This window comes from Leiobunum rupestre, chromosome 2 (assembly GCF_980474605.1).
Source record: "Leiobunum rupestre chromosome 2, qqLeiRupe1.1.hap1, whole genome shotgun sequence".
Classification (NCBI taxonomy): domain Eukaryota; kingdom Metazoa; phylum Arthropoda; class Arachnida; order Opiliones; family Sclerosomatidae; genus Leiobunum; species Leiobunum rupestre.
The window spans coordinates 68196565-68218283 of record NC_143385.1 but is presented as its reverse complement, the minus strand read 5'-3'; the positions used below and the strand labels follow the sequence as shown (position 1 = coordinate 68218283).

The window sequence follows — 21719 nt, the reverse complement described above, 5'->3', positions numbered from 1 at the left end:
TATTCTAAAAAAAATATTCCGCTGGGGCGATCAACTCATACTGTTATCTTTTAGAAACTTCAATGAATGGGTTGGCCACATTAGCGGGAGATAAAAGTTGGCAGAGGTCGTACATAGGAATATCTAAATCTAAGACAGACTCAAAAATTGAATAAAATTATTTTATTTAAAATTAATGCAGCACAAATGCATTCAGCAGCTCAAAATTCAAATATTCTATTGAAATGTACAAAATAAAAGAGAAGAAAAAAATCCATAATTAAACAATGTCTATATATTGTTAATTTTGGCGTAAAATATTCACATAAACAAGGCACTCAATTATTATATAGATAATATATTTGCCACTGAACTGCAAGAATACTGAAAACCACAAAATACTTAATACTGAGAAACAATAACATTTCAATTACACAAACTCACAACTAAATACAAATCTGCATAGGCTTAGCCCCATAATAATTAACGTCATATTATCGAGAAGGCACAGTCCCTTCAATTTGATCCCTCTTAAGATTATGGAATACGCTACGGAATGGTGTTAATGTGGTACACAAGTAGCACCAAACACAAAAATAGCTTGAGATCTTGAACAATAGGACTTTCCCCAAACCAAGAAATATACCTCATAAAATAAAGATTAGCATATTAATTATAGCACTGGAGACTGTAAATGTATAACTTGCTCCCAGAAATTTCAGTACCCTTTGGCAATGAGGATTCTTGTTACTACAACCTTGACAAACAATTAGTTAGGGGATCTTCCATTTTGGGTTTAATGTACAAATACAGTGGTACAAATCTGCAAGATAGTAGTAGCAATAATGGTCATTTCGTAATGTCCCAAGCGTTTTACGAAAGTTACAAAAATAAATATACAAAAGATGGGGCTTCTTTAAAATGCCCTTCTTACATTCTGAAACTTTATGGAAGTAGCGCCATCTCTTGGATAATTCATTCAGTAACAATAAATAGGCCAGACAATTAAATATTTCGCCTAGATAGCAGAAATTTTCCTATCTCGAAAAATACAAAACGAATAAATCTTACCTCCTCTCCCTAACATAATAAGGACACAAACTTTTATGAAATTTTAAACTAAAAAATTTTGCGTCGTTGTTCAAAATAAATGTACATTACACCTAGCTTGGCTTTCTTGTAAAGTATTTTAAGGTTAACAGTACATAGTTTCTTAGAGTTGCTGCAATATTTAGGAAATCGGACTAGTAAATTTTTTGCTCTATATTTAGTTTCTCTGGGCTCCATTGAATTGAAAATATGAATCTTAAGCCTTGGACACTTCAATCTTAAACAGTATCCACTTTGGTAGCACTACTATCCGTTTTGTCAGAAGCAACGGAGGTGGCAGCGGCTGGTTGAACAGAGCTCTCGCTCTCCTTGCTGTTGTCACTGTAGAGTGTTCCACTCTTTAATTTCTCTAAGAGGTTTGAAAGGGGCTCCGATTTCTTTACCAGCTCAGGAACACTCTCCAGAATCTAGAAATGATTGAAAAGAAAACGTGAACTTCGTCACGTTTAGGAAATAAAATACACTATCAACACACAACAGAAATGGAATTTCGTAAAAAGTCGTGACGACCCTACGAAAGCAGCAGGCAACATGACAAGGCCTAAGACGTTAAAAATTCAGATTAACAAACACTCACTTGAACAACTTTCTCTATAACATCGTCTAGTTTGTTGACTTCGGCTTCCGCCTTTTGGTAATTTTCTTCCCAGACTTTCTTGTGGCGAGCGAATTTGGCAGCTAAGCGTTTAAGAACGTCATCTTTTTCTTTGAGCAATTCTTTCAATCTTACAATCTGTAAAAGATTAGGTTGTAAAGCGAGAGCTGGATAAGGGAAAAAACTGAAGGAAGCACCTCTTGTTTTAGAACTAATTTGTCACAAATGGCCATTGCGTCAATCATGGGATTACTAGGTCCAGTTGACTTGACCAGTCTCCCAACTTCCTCCTTCAGTTGTTGAGCCTGCTCGTTATTCATAGCAGTGAGTGCAGCGCATTTTGTTTTTAGCTCTTGAATTTCATCTTGGAGTGACTGAGTAGATGTTAAAAAACAAATGAGAGTAAGAAATTCGGATGATTCCTCAATTTTTAGTAATTACTTACATTAACTTCGCTTTCGTGACGTCCTCTTTCTCGACTCAATTCTTTCTGAGCTTCATCGAGTTTACGAACTAAGTCTTCAATTAAATTAGACTTCTTTTTGACATCAAGCTCTAAATGAACTTTCTCCTTGCGCAATAACTCCATATCAACTTTCAGTTTTGAGCTAAATATATATGACCATAATGATAAATAAAATCACTAAAAATACTAGAAAAAACTCTTACATTTCTTTTTCCATATCGGACATTTCCATTGAGTATTTCTTCTGCACCATCCCCAAAACGTTAACCAACTTATTCAGCATCATATTGGCATGTTTGGCTTGACCCTCTAAAGATGCTTCATCATCACGAGGGCTTTTGAGATGATAACTTACACTGAGATCACCATTGATGATTGATTTCTTTCCATCACCATCTTCTGACTTCTTATCTTGTTCTCCGTTCCTAAAGGCAGTGGCTGTCCCAACTGGTTTCGACTTTCCATTTTCTGCGTCGCCATTCTCCGAAGTCTTATCTTCAGTTTTTGAACTTTTGGTTGGACTTCCTGGATTTGAGCCAATTTTCTCCTTGTTGGATTGCTCGAGAGCTTGTATGATGGACTGTACTAATGATGTTGATTTACCCTGTCCACTTTCAAGATCTAACGGACTTAGACACTCTTCGGTGTTAGGAGATCCACCTTTTCCGTTTACGACAACGGCTGAACTATTACTTTTGGACAATTTCTCATGACTGGAACTCGAACTCATGTCAAAAACGGGACTTAAATGTTCATCATCCAGGTCATCGAAATCGTCCATGTTGATTTCAAAGTGTACCTGTGGACATAGAAAAGAGTTTAGCAACAATACTGAAAAATGTGTTCAGGGGAGGTTGAGTTTGTTTATACCTCCTTTTCTAAGCCTAGCTCTGTAGCGGCATATTCTAACGTGGATGAGAGTAGAGAATGTACACGAGACGAGAGCTGGGATATGGCCACTGCCCCCATTGTTAGTTGGGCTCCTTGGCTTAGTAACATGTCACGAGCACGACCCTGCGTTGATTCGAGATCAGCATGCAGAAGTTGTAACTGAAGGCTGTGTTACAAATGGTTAAGGGTTAGAGAGTTAATGCTGCAACATTAGGTTATGGCCAGAATGGTTATAAGGAAATAACAATCACTACTATACCTAAGACTACAAGTTTTAGTTTTTCATATGTAGTACTTGTTAAAAGGTTTATTAAGTGGAAAAGTTAAGAAAAAAAAACAAAAAGGAGACTCACTTCTTCTCTTGAAGCTTGGAGTACAATTTTCGATTTCGTTGAGAAAGATCCCGGACGGTGGCAGTCTCCTTTTCGAGTTGAAGCTTTGTAGTAGCCAAGTTTTGCTCAACTTCCAACAGGGATTCTGCCAACGTAGTCCTTTCCGCCTGCAGAAATTCGACGCTCTCCTTAGCTTCAGCCAAATCTGATTTGGCGTCCTTCAGTTTGCGTTCTAAGACGGCCCGCTCATGTTCCCCACTGTCAATCTGGTACTGGTAGTCTTGGAGGGCGTTGTGACATTTCTGGAGATCTTGGTTGCAAGAAGCCAGCTGAGATTGGACGTCTTGGATCTTCTTGGACAATTCAGCGACCTCTGCATAGCAATAAATTAAGAAAATTTATAGAAGGTTTCATAGCCATCCAACAACTGTTATAAAGGTTTATGTGATTTGTTAACACGTTGAAAGGGATTCGTGAGTTGGTAAGCAATGAAATAGGTTGATATATGGTTGATAAAAACGGACACAGGTTTTGCAACCAATATTAAATACAATGATTTGTAATGGTAAACTCAGGGTTGTTTATTTTTTTATTAAAAAAAATTAATTTATTTGATTTAAATCTGATTTTTGAAGGTTTTATGCCAGTTTTTCTTGACAAATTGATAAACAATTTGAGTGCAGCGATAACGTAAACTATATTTTAAATTCATCTTTATTAAATTGAATTATTAATGAATAAAATTTAATTGCATTTCCTCTTAATTGAAATTTCTAAAGAACCTACTTTCGTACATTTTCATTGAAGTATAATACGTGATTTAAATCAATGATTTCTTTTAAAATTCACTTGATTTAAATCAGACAACCCTGGGTGAATTTGGTATAAAAATTATAACTTAACTAACCAAAACTAAATAGCTAAAAAAAAACAATAATATACCATTTGATATAGGCCAAAAAAATTAAATTGCATACTAACATTTTCCCCTCACAGCACGTTTGGCATAATGCCCTTAAATTAAAGAGATTCCCTTAATGAAATTCCACCCCCTCCAGAACGTGTCCAAGGAGAGAGCGAGAGGCTGGAATTATACACTATAAATTCACCTGGTCTGCAGAGCCTTTCGCTGATAGTGGAAAATATCAAAAATAATATCTGGACCAGCTGAGGAGGGAACTTGTTTTTATACCCTTACATGGCTGGTGGAGCCATTAAAACTACATCACTATCATAATTAAAACATTAATCTTAATTAATCTTTAGATGTATGAAATGCTTAAGACAAATGATACCACCCCTAACATCGAAACCTACCACTTAGAAGGTTTACGCTCAACTCTTAACAATGGAAAAAGCTAATAAAGTTAAATACCCTTTAGAGGTCAAGTCAAAACAATACTATCTTGTAAAAAAAGTTTCCCCAACAAAAGATCAAAATCTACCAAAATAATTACCAACAATTAAGATAGAAAAACTAACAATAACGGTGGAATGGAGCCAAATTGTAATACATAAAAATTAAATCATACTTATAGTTCTGCTGCCCATTGTCATCCAAATTGGACTAAATAAACGTTCCATCGCAAAGTTTATATAGCCTAGTCCCAGACTATTCAAGACAGAATGGGTCTAACGGTTATATTCTCTTTATTATTATAATTATTATTGTTTCCTCAAAACTTTTAAAAGAATAATATCATGAAAAAAAAATAAAGGGTTAAGAGCCGCTCCTAAAAACGCAAGCCGTCTTAGAAAAATTCCCTTTCCCAACTGAGTAAAAATGAAAAAAAGTTACTTTTTTTTCAATAGCGAAGAATTGAAAATAAGCAGGTACATATTTTGCACGATAATTCTTTAAAGGGTCAAACGTACAGCGAGCAGGTGCACTTCTAATATTTTTAATTAGCGAAACAAAGTCGCCATTTTCCCCCAATATTTACATTATATCCGCCAAAGTTGATACGCAGATTTAAACCTTATTCATTTCTAGCATAAAATTTTGCGTTACAGAGTTCATAGTAAGAAATATTATAAAGCAAAAAAAGGGAAATATCTTTGCGGGGGGACTGAATGTGGAAAATGTAATTTTCCTCTTTTCTTTAAATTGGAAATCGTTATTTGAATGGATTTAGTGTTAGTGGTCTTTTCATTTACCGCTAATTTTAATTTTCCCAATGACCTTCCCACCCTTTATCTTTGTGTAAAATGAATTTCTTAGTTTTTTTTCAATTAAGTATTCATAAGATGCATAATTTAAATAATTGTGTAAACTTTTATTCAGTTTTGGCAGATAATTAGGGGTATTTTTGCGAGATATTAAAGTTTTTGTAACTTTGTACTTAAATCATTAACCCATTTATAAACTTAACGGTTAGTTTGGGGTCAAACCAAGGTTAAAAATTAGCATATTAAATTTTTTCACAGGGATTTCCCTTCATATAAAAGATCTAGCATCTGCAACTGTGCAAATTGTTAAGAATTTAATTTTTGTGACTCCTAAAAGATTTTAACTCCACAAAGTATCTAATAATATTTTAGGCCCATTAAAACTACAACCCAAATGACAAACTATTTATAGGTAAGTCAGATACTATTCAGTGTTTATAAAAATGTTTTTTTTTTTTTTTTTACTATTTAGGCATGCTATTAAATGGTAATTTTATATTCTACAAAAAAGGACCCCAAAAAAGTCCTTTTTGGAGTGCCACAATTTTTGTGAATAGTAGAGTACCAATAGCACTTTCAGAAAAATTTCTTAAAGAAAGTGTTGGTTCAACGTGAAGTAGCTATTTGCTTAACAGATGTCGCTAGCGTCGAAATCAAAACAAGACGCTTAAGCTAAATTTTTACCTAAAAGGTGGGACATAAAAGTTCCCCTCGAGTTAAATGGCTCGTATGTAAATTTGTAAATAACTTGAATTATAGTAATTTTTAACAATATATTTTGTATGGGATATATAATTTAGGTAAAAGTCCAGTAGAGTATAAGTTGTCTAACTATAATACTCTACACTGCTTCTCTGACGACGTTATCTTTTCCCTAATTTGAATTTTAGCTTCCTTCGCCATTAATAGATGGCACCACTCTGTCCAGTACAGTCGTTTTTTCGAATAATCTGATAGATTCATAGCAAGGGCCTTTTCATAACATTGGGGGGATTTAAAAGACCACAGTTGCTTTAAATGACAGCCGTTTTAGGGTAGAAATGATTACATTTTTCAAAGGAGTAAATTACGGTCTGACAGTCCATTTTACCAAGATGAAGGTTCAAACAACTCTAAGCTACCTATAATCAGAACACAAATGACATAGGGTGTTTGATAATTAAAACCGGGTTGCTATTTTGGGTCCGTACAAAACTAATTCGGGCTAGAAGTTGTATCATAGATTGTATAAAATTTTTGTATTTACCCTTTTGGCTTTCCTCCTTTTTTGTGAGTAGCTCCATAACTTGTTTACCAGTCTCTGCTTTAATATCCGCGTCGGAACCCATAACCTACAAATGAAATAAAGATGCACTAAGTATGAAAAAAGAAAGGAGACCCATTTTTTATATTCTAAGAAAGATAAACAGAGCTTACACACCTGTTCCCAGTATCTATATTGCATCTTGCGGGCTTCCTCTTGGACCCTGAGGATTTCAGCTCGGTAACCGTAAACCAACGACTCCAAATGATGAACGTAATCTTCACCATAGTCCTTTTCATCTCCAAAACGTATCCTGTTAAGAGAAGTTGGTCCATCCTCCGGTATTGTATCCAGATGAGTGTCGGAATAAGCAGTATGTAAATTATTGATCTCCTTGTGCAAGCTTTGAGTAGAAATTGAAAGTAGTTTGGAAGCTGCGTTATCCATTTGCTGCATTCTTAACCTGGCGTATTCCATCTACAAGCAAAAAAGTTTGTTTAATTGGTTCAATAACAAGCGAGTATTATGTTCCAAATTAATTTCAACTAACAAATAGTTCCAAATGTTACAAATATAAAAGTAACGATAACTGTAACAAGTTAAATGTTAATTAAAATTGGTCCAAATCAAAAATTAAATTGCTTAAAAATGGTCCTAAAAATTAACGAACACAATAGTTAAAAAAGTTCAAGTTCAATCAGTTTCAAAATAGTACAATTGGATAACACTTGAGTGAAAATCAAATCAAAATCAGTAAAAAAAGGTTTGGTTTTAAAGTTATAATTATTGTAAAGCTAAGCATAGATACTTGAAAAGGTTATTTGGGTCTAAAAGCTTAGCAATAGGTAAGCTGGGTTTAATGCTAAGATTTTCCCACTAGCACAATTAGATTTCAAAACTATCCGAAAGATTTCACTAATTATCATTTGATGCACGAGCTTCAATGATAAAACCAACTTTAACAATACACACGAATAAATTACCTGTAATTTATCATGCTCCTCCGTTAACCTTCGAAAATGTTGAACTACATCGGGACTCATGCCCATTTCTCTGGAAATGGCAGCATTTTTGTCCCTTTCAACGGCGGCTTGTTCCCTAGCGGAAGTGGGCGCATCGATACTAACAGTTCTAGTTGCTGAATGATCCCGTTCACTCTTAGGACTACCAGTTCGAGATAAACACGATGGTTTGGACGTATTATCTTGAGTTGATAACGTTTTGCTAGATTTAGTCGTCAACGTGTGCACTTTCTCACCTAGCCGATCTATGAACGAAGGTTTCGGCTTTATCGGAGGAGGGGCTGGTTTCTTACTACTGTTATTGGAATTAGCTACTGAAGAGATCGAAGTAGAACTAGTGGAAGGGCGAGGCAAGCGCATGCTGCCATGACGAGTTAGACTACTACTAGGAGAATGATCACTACGCCTCGCTTGAGGTAAACGTAAGCTCTTTGATCGCACCAGTGAGCTGCTTCTAGAGGAAGAGCCTCTATCCGGAGCTGTTGGTGGCTGAGACATTTTAAAGTAAGCTATTAAGCTGAGAAAATTAGCGAGCTACATTTATTATACAGCATCTTTCACGTTATATATTTCCGGAGAAAACATTGTACGCAACAACAGGGCCTGTAAAGAAAAGGCATATATGTAAAGGTTCGCTTAATTTAATTATACGTCATTTTAAAAGCAATTAAAATTTGTTGGCCCAGGCTTAGTCTAGACTATAAGGAAATTAATAAATGGGTCATAGGGAAAACTTATTTTTCATTCATAAAAATTTATATTTTCTTTTTGGGCGCCATCAATAGAAGCCAAGTCTTAACGTAAACGTAAAAGAAGAAAATAGCAATATAATTTCTAACATAAATAACAAAAATTACAATTAAACGCATACAATTACTTTGGGTTTATTTAAAGAGGCCACGTTTACATCTACGCGTAAATACTTTTTTATACAACATTTTTCTCTAAGACATTGAAAATTACCGGAAAACAAACCGACTAAGCCACGACATTCTCGCGGCTTTTGACAAAAAATATAATAAAAAAACCGGCGCTTTATACGAGCGAAACAAGTGACGAATCACAAAACGGGAAAACCGTCTAAGTAATGACGTCACATGAAATGGGGTGCATCATTTTACGTAATTACAAGGTCGTTTAAATTTACTTCTCTTCCTGAATTTTTACTCTATAATAGACTGGAATTTACATAATATTCACGTTATTACAAAGGACGTGGGTTTGCTATTCATGTAATATAACTTCATCCTAGTCTTCAAAAAGTCTTGTCAGATATTTTCAATTTCACTACATCACAGACAATGCGTCATGATACATTCATTACCAGAAGTACATAATATATATTTTACGAGAGAAGTATCCGTATAAGATAATTATCCGATGTAAGATGTAAATATTACACTCCGTAGGTATATTTACTTATTTATAAACTCATATATTATCTATGAAATAATGATCGAATAATGAATTTCTTCTTGAAAAATCAGAAAAAGACTGGGAAGATATTTTTATTTAAACGAATAACATTATATATTAAGAAGAATACTTATATCTACGATAAATATTATGTTCTTCGGATATTACTAATATGATCTCCTTTCAAAAATAAACATCAGCAATTGAACGAAGCCATTAAAAATAAATCAAATTCCCTTTTTTGGATTTTGAAATAATATTTTCATATAGTTAAAAAATCACGAATGAAATTTTTTTTCCTAATGTTTGTCTTAATTTTCTTTCAACGTTTTAAATATAATCTTAAGAAATTGTCACCTCACATCCTACCATTGTTCAAAATCAGAAGACCGTAACGAGAAAAATTTAAATTAACGCCCAGGCATTTTTTAAATGATAAAAACAACTTGACGTTCCAAGGCTTAGCTTCGTACGCGTGGCTCCTACCAAAATAACAAAGGACTCGGAAAAAAAAGCTTTGGCAATAAAACAAAAACCTGTTTTTGTTCTTAAAGGTGTTAGGAAATGAAATTTATTCTACCGTGTGACGAAATATATTTTTATATTTATTAGTAACCAGAAAATTTCTACTGGTGGGTCGATATTTAAATAAAATATATAAAACATTTTCACGATTATCAATATTAATACTTAAACCTAAGCACTTAAAATTGTTAGTCACTTACTAATAAAAATATAAGGAAACCAGGATGTGTAAACCAATATATCAAATTTACCACGCTCTGGATAAATTGTTGTACTTCGAAAACGTGTAATAGGCCTACAGGCGGGAAAAAAGTTCAAGATCGTGGCTCAAAGGATGAGCTTATTTAACAAGGCAAGAGAAAAAACGTGCAATTCTAGAAGTTTTATGGTTCTTGTTATTATCCAGAAAGATTGAAACTACGCTTGGTTTGAGATAAGATTTAAAATAGGTTGTGAAATTAACATTGTTGTTCAAACTGTGGTATTAGGTAATAGAATAAAATTATCTATATCAGTGTTATAGATATATGTTTTCATATCTTCATTGTTTCAAATATTAAAGTCTTTTAAAGGTAGTAAAAAGTTCCATATTTATGATGGCCCTGATGGGTCATCAAATTTCCCGTTTCTGCCAACAGGTTTATCAAAAGCTTGGGTTAAGGGCACTAGTTACGTTACATGTAGCGTCTGTTAGCAGAAGATTTTTCGATTTAAGACACATCACCTTTAAGATTCTTTCATCATTAAAATATGAAAATGTTTTAAAAACCCAACATGGAAACCACTTAGATTATACAGTGACTTGAATTTCGTTAACTTGTTCAAAATTATAAAAAATCCAAAAGTAAAACAATTACTATTAGATGGCTTTATTTTAAATTAAATATTAACTTATTACTATGAAATAATAATTATTATAATAATAAATATAATATTTTAAATATTTAATAATAAATTAATATTTTAAATACTTAATAATAAATTAACATTTTAAATATTTAATAATAAATTAATATTTTAAATACTTAATAATAAAATAACATTTTAAATATTTATAATAAATATAATATTTTAAAAAATTTTAATTAAATAATAATATTTTAAATATTTTTTAATTAAATAATAGTATTTTAAATATTTAATAAATTAATAACAATATTTTAAATATTTAATAAATTAATAATAATATTTTAAATATTTAATAAATTAGTAATAATATTTTAAATGTTCAATAAATTAATAACAATATTTTAAATATTTAATAAATTAATCATAATACTTTAAATATTTTTTAATTAAATAATAGTATTTTAAATATTTAATAAATTAATAACAATATTTTAAATATTTAATAAATTAATAATAAAATTTTAAATATTTAATAAATTAGTAATAATATTTTAAATGTTCAATAAATTAATAACAATATTTTAAATATTTAACAAATTAATCATAATATTTTAAATGTTTAATAAATTAATAATAATATTTTAAATATTTAATAAATTAATAACCATATTTTAAATATTTAATAAATTAATAATAATATTTTAAATATTTAATAAATTAGTAATAATATTTTAAATGTTCAATAAATTAATAACAATATTTTAAATATTTAACAAATTAATCATAATATTTTAAATGTTTAATAAATTAATAATAATATTTTAAATATTTAATAAATTAATAACCATATTTTAAATATTTAATAAATTAATAATAATATTTTAAATATTTAATAAATTAATAATAATATTTTAAATATTTAATAAATTAATAACAATATTTAAAATATTTAATTAATTAATCATAATATTTAAAATTTTTAATAAATTAATCATAATATTATAAATATTTAATAAATTAATAATAATATCTTAAATATTTAATCATAAATATGATAAAAAATTTAATATCTTAAATATTTAATCATAAATATGATAAAAAAAATTAATATCTTAAATATTTAATAATAAATATGATAAAAATTTTAATATCTTAAATATTTAATCATAAATATAATAAAAATTTAATATCTTAAATATTTAATCATAAATATAATACAAATTTTAATATATTAAATTAATACGATAGCTAACAGTGTTATTGAAACAAAATAGAAACTAACTTTTAAAAAGTAAAATCAACTTGTTTAAATTAAAACTTAGGATTAGAAATGAGATGTATTCTAATAAAAGTATCTTTTTAAACAATTAGTTTTTAAAAAAGGCCAAAAATATCTTACTTTTAAACGCCAAACTTGAGCTTCGAAGATTATTTTTTTTATAAAGCTTAAAGGTCCTTCCCCATTTAACAAGTTATAATAATTGAAGAATATTTTTAAATGATCAAGCTTTTAAAATCTTGGAAATGCTATCTCGCAAAGGGAGGGAAAATTATTTATAAAAACACCTGCCTTGATGTTATTGCGTCATAATATCACCAGGTGTAAAAAAAATATTACATTTTACGAAACTATATACGAAAGGATTTTTTCGAATCGAGAAAAAATAATTGAAAGTATATTTTGTTTTAGAAGGGTTTATTTTCATTAATCTGAAATTATCGCCATTCACGATTATTTCACGGGGGATGGGTAGCGAAAATCGTCAAGGTTATAAGTTCACGGATATTTCGGTAATATTTCAAGATTAAAAGAGCGCCAAACCCGCCCGTGTTTGTTTTGAAACAAATGACTTTCCTACTGGAATAGCACTGAGCTACTAACCGAATTCCTTTTCGAGCATTCGGTAAATCCTACTGTTATTAGTGGAATTCTTCCGGCAAAGGTTTTGAGTCGATTGTTATTTATACTCTAAATTATCGTTACAACAATGGTAACGGATACTTTATATAAAAAATCAATGCTACTTCATTAACTCATCGGTAGATGGCGTTTGTAGTCTGCGTTTGTTTTGATGGCGCTATTTTTAAATAACAACGATTTTGTAACTTACGCACTTTGCACTCAAATCACAAAGAAAAATCAATGTGTTAAAATGAACAGTGTTCTATCCACTTGTTAGTCTTTGGTTGCGTATTCTTTTAAATCTGTATGGCCATGTTCTTTTTAACGTAGAATAATTATTTTGGAGATAATTACGTCATTGTGATACAAAAATATATTTTATTGAAATTATAATTCTTTTTATTAAAAATTATTTGAAGTTTTTAGTTAGACAATATAATTAACCTCACTGTAATCTAATATAACTTCAGATCGATCATTTTTCAGTGGTTTCGAGTTTAGCGAAGTTAAATTGATTTCAATTTTTCCTTTAAAACTAATAGAACAGTGATAGAGTAGCAATTGTAAGTCTAATTGGTAAATCCCCCCTAAAAAACTATTATTATTGTTCCATATTAAGGCTAGATGGCGATACCTCCGCTAAGAAAAATAGTAAGTGACTAAGGTCCCTTTGTACGTTTTTGAAATATCATATCCAAAAGTAATAGCGTTAGTCAAAGGGCCAGTCGGCTGGCAAGACCAAAAAAACCTTGTAATAAAAAGAACTAACTTAAATAAAAACGATTTTTATTTCACACTACATTTTTCCCTATTTACATTTTTTCTTGCATTTTTCACGTAAAAAAGTGCATTTCAGTGCATTATATACAATAAATATAATTATTAAATTAAAAATTTACACACGCTTGTAAATAAAAAAAAACATTTCTCAATCATGTAATTCATGAATCTCAAATATTATAGTATAACATTGTTTTCAACAACTAAATGTAGCCTACAACTGCGTTTTTAGCGATTACAGGTTGGCGTTGTTTTTGAAAGCTACACATTCAATATATTTTTAAAACAAGTTTAGTTAATTCTTGTTTGTAAAATAAATATATTTAAAAAGTGGCACGGCTTCGTATATGATTACACCCAATATATATTTAACACGGGTACGTTTTTCTCGCATTGATATTTAAAATTTAACATAAATGATTAATTCTAATTTTAGCAAGCCTTTTTAAAGGGAAATTTTATATATATTTTGTCACGTTACAAATATATTTCGGCGACATCTAAAAACGGTTTTTTAATACTTTTTACGATTAAAATTAATTTAAATTAATTATTAACTTGGCTTAACACTCGAACATTTAAATTACTATTTGGATTAAAATTAAAATGGTTATAACTACATTGAAATTAATAATAATGTTCAAGGTACTACAACGCGCTGGTATATCCGTGTCAATTGTTTATGACATTTTCCGAGTACTTTTTACAAATAATTAATTATTAATTATACAAATTAATTTTGGCCGACGTATCACACTTAAATAAAAGCAATTAATTAATTATTAAATAAAAATCTCTACGATATGTTTTAATTGATACATAAAGACGTTGTGTTTTATTGTTACACCGTTCAGATATCATCTAAGCATTAGACGATTTATTTTGTTGGTGCAAAATTAAACTTAGTATTATTGTGCAAAAATACAAAACATTTTATATTTTTCAATCTTTGAACTTGAGCAGAGAGAGACGTTTTATGTGAAACCATTTCTTTAGAATTTTACGAAACCACACTATAACCATTTTTAAACTTCAATCTTAAGTCCATAAAACCTCAAAAATTCCCACAAAATACGATAACATCAATCGCCTAAACTTTAGCACCGTACTTCTTAATTTTTACTTTTCTAACTGACAAAATATCTTTTTCATAAAAATAAACCAATCATACGCTTCTATCCCTATCAAGGTCAAAAATAAACCAATCACGTCCTTTCATCTTTCTTCCTAGTCCAAAAATAAACCAATCACGTCCTTTCATCTTTCTTCCTAGTCCAAAAAAATAAGCCAATCGTCTTCTATTTACCAATCACGACTTTTTGTTACGATCAAAAATAGACCAATCACGTCCTTTCCTATTCTTTCGTCATATTAAAAATAACCAATCACGCTCTTTCTCTATACAATTAGGTTGAATACGTTCAAAAAATCAACCAATCCTCTTAAAGAATGTATTTTAAATTTATGTAAAGGGAGCTTGGCGCGTTTTAAAGTACGGTAGAAAATAGCCATTCATCTTAAGATACTTTTCAAGGTCAAACGTTATCCAATCATCTTAAGTTTCGCTTCTTACAAGGTCAAAGCGATCAACCAATCGCGACGTGTCTCTACAATATAAGTTTTCGTCTACCAAATACTATTTGAAAAACTGCCTATCCAAGCTTCGAGAAAAATTGTACTCCAGGAAAAGTATACAAAAATATAGGAGCACTAACTACTAGATAATATTGTAAAGATTTAGATTTGTGTGTGTGTTTTTTTTTTCAATATTGTTAAACATTCCTAACTTCCCATGTTACCTTTGAAGGTCAAAAGGTTTTTTCAAAACGGGGCTAAATCCAACGATATATTTGCTTTGTCAAAATACCACGATCGTAACCTGGTCCCAAAAACATTCAGACGATATTATATCAGAGTTCAATTTCAAACCTTATTTCCATTTTTTTAATTATCTTCTAGATATTATTTTGTTTCAACTGGCTCTCTTTATATATATTTTTTTAAACGTATTGATGTGTTTTTTTTCTCTTTTGGTTTTAGAAAAACATTCAATAGATGGAGGACGAATTGGATCACCTCATGTTCATGCATTTAACGGGTGAACCCTTCTTCAACTCGGGGATATCCGGCAGGGTGTCCACCAGAGGGTACCACTGCGCTACTGGTTTCCGGGGATTGTCCAACATCTCCAACCAATGTTCCCTGCCGAGCCCTAAACAGGCGTTGCCAATCGTTGCGCAGCCCATCAACTCGTTGGCGCCGACTCTGCAAAAGTAAACAGATATTTCATTTCAAACTAAATTCAATTCATTTGATAAATGTAAATTAAATAGCATTTAAATAAAACAGCAAACAGATCCTCCAATTCCAATTAGACGATTCATTTTATATTTTTAACTTATAATGGACGTGTTAATCATAAGAAACGTTCGTGTAAGGCCACGATTCTCGCTAAGGCTTATGTTTCCCACAAAAATACTGCAGCAGACGAAATTTGTTTTTAACGTTTTTTATAGTTTTGATATCTGTACATAGATGGCGCTGCTGTTGAACATACGTTACAGACTTACTTCCCCTTCCTACCCCCTTTCCGAAATCCTCTAGTAGTTAGGGAAAGAGAAGAACTTAGGCGAAATATTTTTATCGGCCTATTAATCATGTGGTAATTTCGATGGCTCAGTACCATTATCATTAGTAATACATTATTAAATACTAACTAAATTATTTGTGGCTATTTGTGCATACAGAAAATAAATACAATTTTTAAAACCAACGGTATTTATTGTGCACAGTATTTAAAATTTTACAACCATGAAAATGGCCTACAGAAGCCGAAACTATAGTCGGGTTGTAAAATTTTAAATACTGTGCACAATAAATACCGTTGATTAAAAAAAAATTATTTAGATTAAATACTATTTTAAAAAAAATTAAATATAAAGTAAAAAATTATAAAATTCTGATTAAAAAAATAACTCCTAAGCAAATAATTATAAAATTCTGATAACAAAATGATTAATTTAACCATGCGGTCATTCCTATTGGTAAATACTTATCACTATTATTACAAATTATTAAATCGCGACTAAATTGTTTAAATCTCGATTATAAAATTATATAATAATGATTTAAAACGATTTAATTCTGATTCAAAATGATTAAATCCCGATTAAAAATGATTAAATCAAAATTAAAATGGTTTAATCCCAATTAAAAAAGCTACAAAATTCGGATTCAAAATGATAAATTCGCGATTTAAAAATACTATAAAATTGCGATTTTTTTTAATAATTTAATCATAATTATTGGGCCCACAGAAGAGCTTAAATATCTGCCCCTTGTATGATAACGTAATACACGATTTCCTAAACTACACCATTAATGGAAAATAGAACGGTGTAGAAACTAAAAAGTTGTTTTGCCCTTTTGCCTTACGAAAAATAACAAGATTGTCGTAATCACAATTGGATTTTACTATCTCATAAACGAGACACCACAATCCTCCGAAAAACTGACAAAGTTGAAATGACAACCGTGTTTCAAAATGTCAGATAGAAAAAGTTGATGAAACGCTGAGAAAATGCCCTCGAAATGACACAGAATGGGTGCAACCATAAGTAAATGAATGGAAGTTATCAGATTGCTATACTCCCCATGTTGGAGGCGTTTTCCCTATGAAGTTACATTTTGACCCCGAATTTGAAATTTTGCGCGCTCCTAGGCCGAAAAAAAACTTTTAGTTTTTATGAAACCATTTTTTATACATATAAATAGCTATACCAACAATTCCCAAGTGCAATTTATTACGTCTAAAGACGGGGATGTAAATTAGCTTTTATTTGACTCGATTTTCTCATCATTTTCATAAGGAAAACGCCCTCGGATTCTGAGCGCTATTTCAATAATTTCGGTTCATTTACTTCTGGTGCAACCAGAAGTAAATAATATGTATTTATCCCCATAATGCGGTAGTGTAGCCATATTTTGGCCAAAGGGTCAAATTTAGTACGATGAAGGGGTGGTTTAACACGGAAAGAAACCACTGGACTAATGCTATTCATTTGAAAAGTGTACCTCCTCAAGAAATAGTGAATTCTGAGACAATAAGCCTTTTTAGAGAAGCTACTAAAAATGCTGGATTTCCGTCTGCAAAGCACGAGATAAATCACTAATTATAGACTCTTTTTAGAAACGTTTATTGGGCGCCGCCATTATCGTACAGACAACCAACGAGCGAGCCTTCTACCGCAGAAATGTTATCCCCCCAAAACCAGTTTTTTCATCACCCTCCCCGTAGACTGTAAGGTAATGGCGGTCGATTGGGAAGGCGCGTTTAAGAGTCTATAGACTTATTAAGTGGGGTGGCGGAGTGGTTAGCACTTTCGCAACAAGAGGAGCCCGGTTCGATTCCAGCTTGTGGCACTGGGTGAAAACTCGGAATAACTCCTTCCGCGTTGAGTTTGCAAGTTCTCTCCTCACTGCTTTAAGGGGTTTTACCCTGAGTTCTTCGTTTTCCCCTTTCCACAAAAACGTGAACGGTAATAGTGAGTGTAGGGAGCTGTTGGCTCGCGTGGCATGAAGAGCTTGCCACCACCCTCCTACGCATCGTAACCTGGCCACGTGAATTAATGGCTTTAAAAGTCGCTTGATGACTTAGGCCTAAGGTGGTGCCAAGGGTATTAGCCTAGCTGATTATTATTATTAATTAATGACCGAAATACAGTGGTTCAGTTTATATCGTGGCGCCATCTACGGCAGATTAGGAAACTGCCACAAGCCTGCAAAGGTACACGTTTCATTATTATAGTCTATATAAGCGCTGCCCAAATGTCTATTTTAAAAATCACCATTTTGAAGGTCAAGATACCCATTTCCAATGTCGAAATCGCCTTGTTTATATAAGTTATTTTTTTAATATTATACTTTAGCCTTGAGGGTCGAGATAAACATTTTGTAAATAAAGATTTGCTATTTTGAAAGTCAAAGATTAAAATCGACCACTTGATCACCCCTACTTATATCTAAAATAATCTTATACAGGGTGTTTCAAAGGGTTATGCAAAAATGTTAAGGAGTTGTAGGGGTTAGTTGAGAAGTATGCCTGTTTTTCCCCCATTTTCCTACGATGAGTTAAAAGAGCGCCAGAGAGCTTCAAATTGTTGAAGTAGGCTGCAACAAGCGCAAAACCAAGCAGCAGGGAAACTCGAACATTAAGGTAAACAAATTGAGGTAACCAGCGTAAAAAAGTAGTCCTAAGCAGTATTTAAAGTCCCTGCTGCTTGGTTTTGCGCGTGTCGCAGCTTACTTCCAGGGGCTAGTACGCCACACTTTGAAGCTCTCTGGCACTCATTAAACTCATCCTAAGAAAATGGTAAAAATTCAGGCATACTTCTCAACTCCTTAAAATTTTTGCATCGCCTTTTGAAACACCCTGTATACTTCTGATCAACGACGATTTGAAGGAAAAAAAATGTCAAAAATTGCAGAGAATGAAAAATAGATGTCGCATTTACCTATCATAGTCGACGACTTTGACGACAAGGCTTACGTCCTCGATGCTCTCAGCGGGCACGTCAAAGACCAAGGCTTCGTTATAAACGGGGTTCAGCGTGGATTTCTTCACTGTAGTCTTCTTCTTCTTGATTCTCTTGTCTTGGCACATTAGAGACACTTTCACGTACGGATCTACGAGATAAAGATGCTCAGTTTCCATCTCCACTTTATAGATGGCGCCGTTAGCTTAACTTACCGGAAAATCCGGTGATGTCCATGGCTTTGAGGTTTCTGGCTTTTACGATGGTGGCCGTCAGCCGGCCAGCGGTCGGCAAGTAGCACAGCGATAACATTAGCTCGCCCAAATCCACTTTGTCCTGCGATGGAAATAAACAAATACACATACGGGTGTTATTATTATTACGTTCGCAACGACATCTGCGGGTAAAACTTTTGTCATTTAGAAAGATTTATTAACTGGGGGGATTTTAGGAGTAGCGCGGAATGGCGGGAATTTGTCTAAATTAAGACTATCTGTGAACATTCGGGGCCTTTTCGTGGGTAAGGTACAGTGGCGTATCCAGGGGGGGGGGGATAAAAATATTAATCAGCTAGGCTAATACCCAAGGCACCACTTTAGGCCTAAGTCATCAAGATACTATTAATATCATTAATAATAATAATAATCAGCTAGTCTAATACCCAAGGCATCACCCATCGAGCGACTTTTAATGCCTTTAGACAGGTGGCCTGTTCTCGGACTAATTTAGTGTACTCCGTTTACCCAAAAACGTTTTATTCGCCTGTTCCGGGGATGATAATTACTCCTGCCCATAAACTATTCGCTTGTTCCGGAGTACTAGGCCTTCAGGAAAGGAGGTGTAAAGGAGTAAATCGGATTTTGTCGTCTGCTAGACAGAATTTATCCGCTGAAAAGCCCACAAGCAGCCATTTTGGAAAAAAAATGATTTCACTCCGACTCAAACTATTCAGCACCACAGAATCGGTGTAAAATGACATCATAGCCTTACTCTTCTTAGTTCTTACCCTACTCCGAAATCCCGGAACAAGAAAATAAACCACCAAGTGTGGGCCAAAAAACCGGCTTATTCCAAAAAAGAAAAAGCCAGTATGGTTTTAACCAGATTAAAAACCAGTTTGAACCATATGAAACCATAATGAAACAACTATTAAAAAAATCTTATATCAGGCCCTAATATATATTTCTCCTTATCTCCTATAGTGTTGATGTTTATGGAAACGATTCCAATCAGAAAGTTTTAGTTTCGTATTTTAGTTATTAAATGACCCTTGTTATTCATAATTAATTCCTTGGTTTAAATGGATCTTCTAATTAATAATTAATTCGCAATAATATATTATTTCCCTTGTTTTTCAGCTTTAATTTATAATTTTACTAACAAGGAGACTACCCGAGGTGGTTATCACCGATTTTGTTGAAACTCGGGGGTTAGGTAGACCTTATGGTAGTATGAAAATTGCCAAAGGGAAAAGTTGCAATGGGCTTTAGTTTTCCCATGGCAACCCAAAATGTTTTTGATCTCTCAAAACAAAAAAATCTCCATTTAAAAAAGCACGGGATTTTCTCGGTTTAACCGGGTACTTACTTAAAAAAAAATTTAAAAAATTAAATTTTCAATTAAAGATGAATTTGACCTATTTTCGGTAAAATTCATCAATGACTTTGGCTAAAATTGATCCATTTTGGTAAAATTTTATTAAAATTTGGGTAACCGAGAAAATCCCATGCTTTTTTAAATGGAGCGGTCAAGAACTTTCAACGTTTTACGGGCGGGGGAGGGGGGGGGGGGAGATAATTTCCAAATTTTCCCCTTCTGACGGCAGCACACGCTAAAGCGTCTAACCAATGAAAACTGTACACAAGAAAATTTAATTATAAAATGAAATTTAAAAGGAGTATAAAGTAACTTTCAATGCTGAAAAATATTCATTTATTTTAAATGAACCACAGTTTCCACAACTTTGTAGTACCGTTTGTTGCCCCGTAAAAAGTTGTAAAAACCGCTCTTTGAACTTTGAAGCAACGAGGATAGAATAAAAAATACTCGGCGAGTTTAGAGAGCAGCTTATAGACGCAATCACATATTGCCTACAGGAAACTATGCAAAAATGGACGAAATCCACCCGATGTACCTTCATATTTAATAATGTTTGAGGTAGATGGCGACACTATAAAGTTTACGAAAAATAAACTTTTTAAAAAAGCTATTAATTAATTACTAAATTATAATACTTTGAATTCTTAATAAAAATATATAATTTTTGTAATTTAAATCAACAATTAATTTTAACAGTAGTTAACAATCTCCGCCATAGATGGCACTATAATACGATTTTAAACTATCCAATGAGGAAAGAGAATTTTGTATTTAAATCTCGACAAAACCGTTCTCCACTAAAAACTGAAAATTTTCAACCAATTGTTGAAAATCAAAATTATGACTTGCTGCTATCAGAGTACCATCTACTAACAAATAACTCCATCACCACGTTACCTCGGATGAATTTTACCCCTTTAAAGTTGTCTTTGCCCGTTAAAAATTGTAAATCGATCTATTCGAGTAATCGGGTACCCGACTATGCAAGTTTTAGGTACTCTGTAATCGACGAGTATTCTCCAATTACTTATTCGAGGTCGAAATCGAGTACTAGACCTCAAAAAACGTCTTTTATCCTCTAACGTTTCGTGTCATACTTATTTCATTACCTTACTTATGTAAAGCAGTATATAGTTAATCAGCAGAAATAGAAACAATAGTGGAAACCGATGTAACATCTACGATTTCCCAACCCTCTTCCAAATAGGATACAAGTTCAAAAAGAGGTCGCTATGGCAACCTCATTTTCAATATTGATTATACCTATTTCGGAGTCCCAGAGCCATAAAAGGCTCGGGGGGGGGGG

At 32.3% G+C, this 21719-nt stretch overlaps 2 protein-coding genes across 4 annotated transcripts in view; both read right to left on the bottom strand.

Moving 5' to 3' along the window:
* Window positions 1-147: 147 nt before the first annotated feature.
* On the bottom strand, window positions 148-8814 carry LOC149958863 (uncharacterized). 3 transcript variants are annotated; one of them, XM_090166258.1, is made up of 11 exons: window positions 8685-8814; window positions 7769-8410; window positions 6963-7262; window positions 6789-6873; window positions 3395-3746; window positions 3021-3207; window positions 2354-2949; window positions 2130-2292; window positions 1882-2058; window positions 1667-1822; window positions 148-1496 (listed from the first exon to the last, which is right to left on the bottom strand). In XM_090166258.1, exons 2-11 carry the CDS (start codon window positions 8303-8305, stop codon window positions 1308-1310), a joined length of 2742 nt encoding a protein of 913 aa, XP_090022384.1. In that variant the 5' UTR covers window positions 8306-8410; window positions 8685-8814; the 3' UTR covers window positions 148-1307. The 3 variants fall into 3 exon arrangements, with proteins under 3 accessions (XP_090022384.1, XP_090022387.1, XP_090022385.1); XM_090166261.1 differs by having other exon boundaries at window positions 8679-8792; XM_090166259.1 differs by lacking the exon at window positions 8685-8814 and having other exon boundaries at window positions 7769-8491.
* A 4594-nt stretch (window positions 8815-13408) lies between these two features.
* The window catches only part of LOC149958862 (synaptotagmin-6-like), a 129678-nt gene continuing 121367 nt past the window's right edge, over window positions 13409-21719 (bottom strand). The window contains exons 7-9 of the mRNA XM_090165068.1: window positions 19030-19150; window positions 18794-18965; window positions 13409-15545 (exon numbers count right to left, since the gene is read on the bottom strand). Of these exons, the coding sequence (XP_090021194.1) occupies window positions 15353-15545; window positions 18794-18965; window positions 19030-19150 (486 nt within the window). The 3' untranslated portion in view covers window positions 13409-15352. The remainder of the gene's footprint in view (window positions 15546-18793; window positions 18966-19029; window positions 19151-21719) is intronic.

What these genes read in the sequence shown, in the direction of transcription:
- LOC149958863 (XM_090166258.1), bottom strand. Translation starts at nt 8,305, where the DNA reads ATGTCTCAGCCACCAACAGCTCCGGATAGAGGCTCTTCCTCTAGAAGC. An exon ending in GTCACGAAAGCGAAGTTAAT is followed by an intron (nt 2,059 to 2,129) that starts GTAAGTAATTAC and finishes ACATCTACTCAG; the next exon opens with TCACTCCAAGATGAAATTCA. An exon ending in AATTAGTTCTAAAACAAGAG is followed by an intron (nt 1,823 to 1,881) that starts GTGCTTCCTTCA and finishes AATCTTTTACAG; the next exon opens with ATTGTAAGATTGAAAGAATT.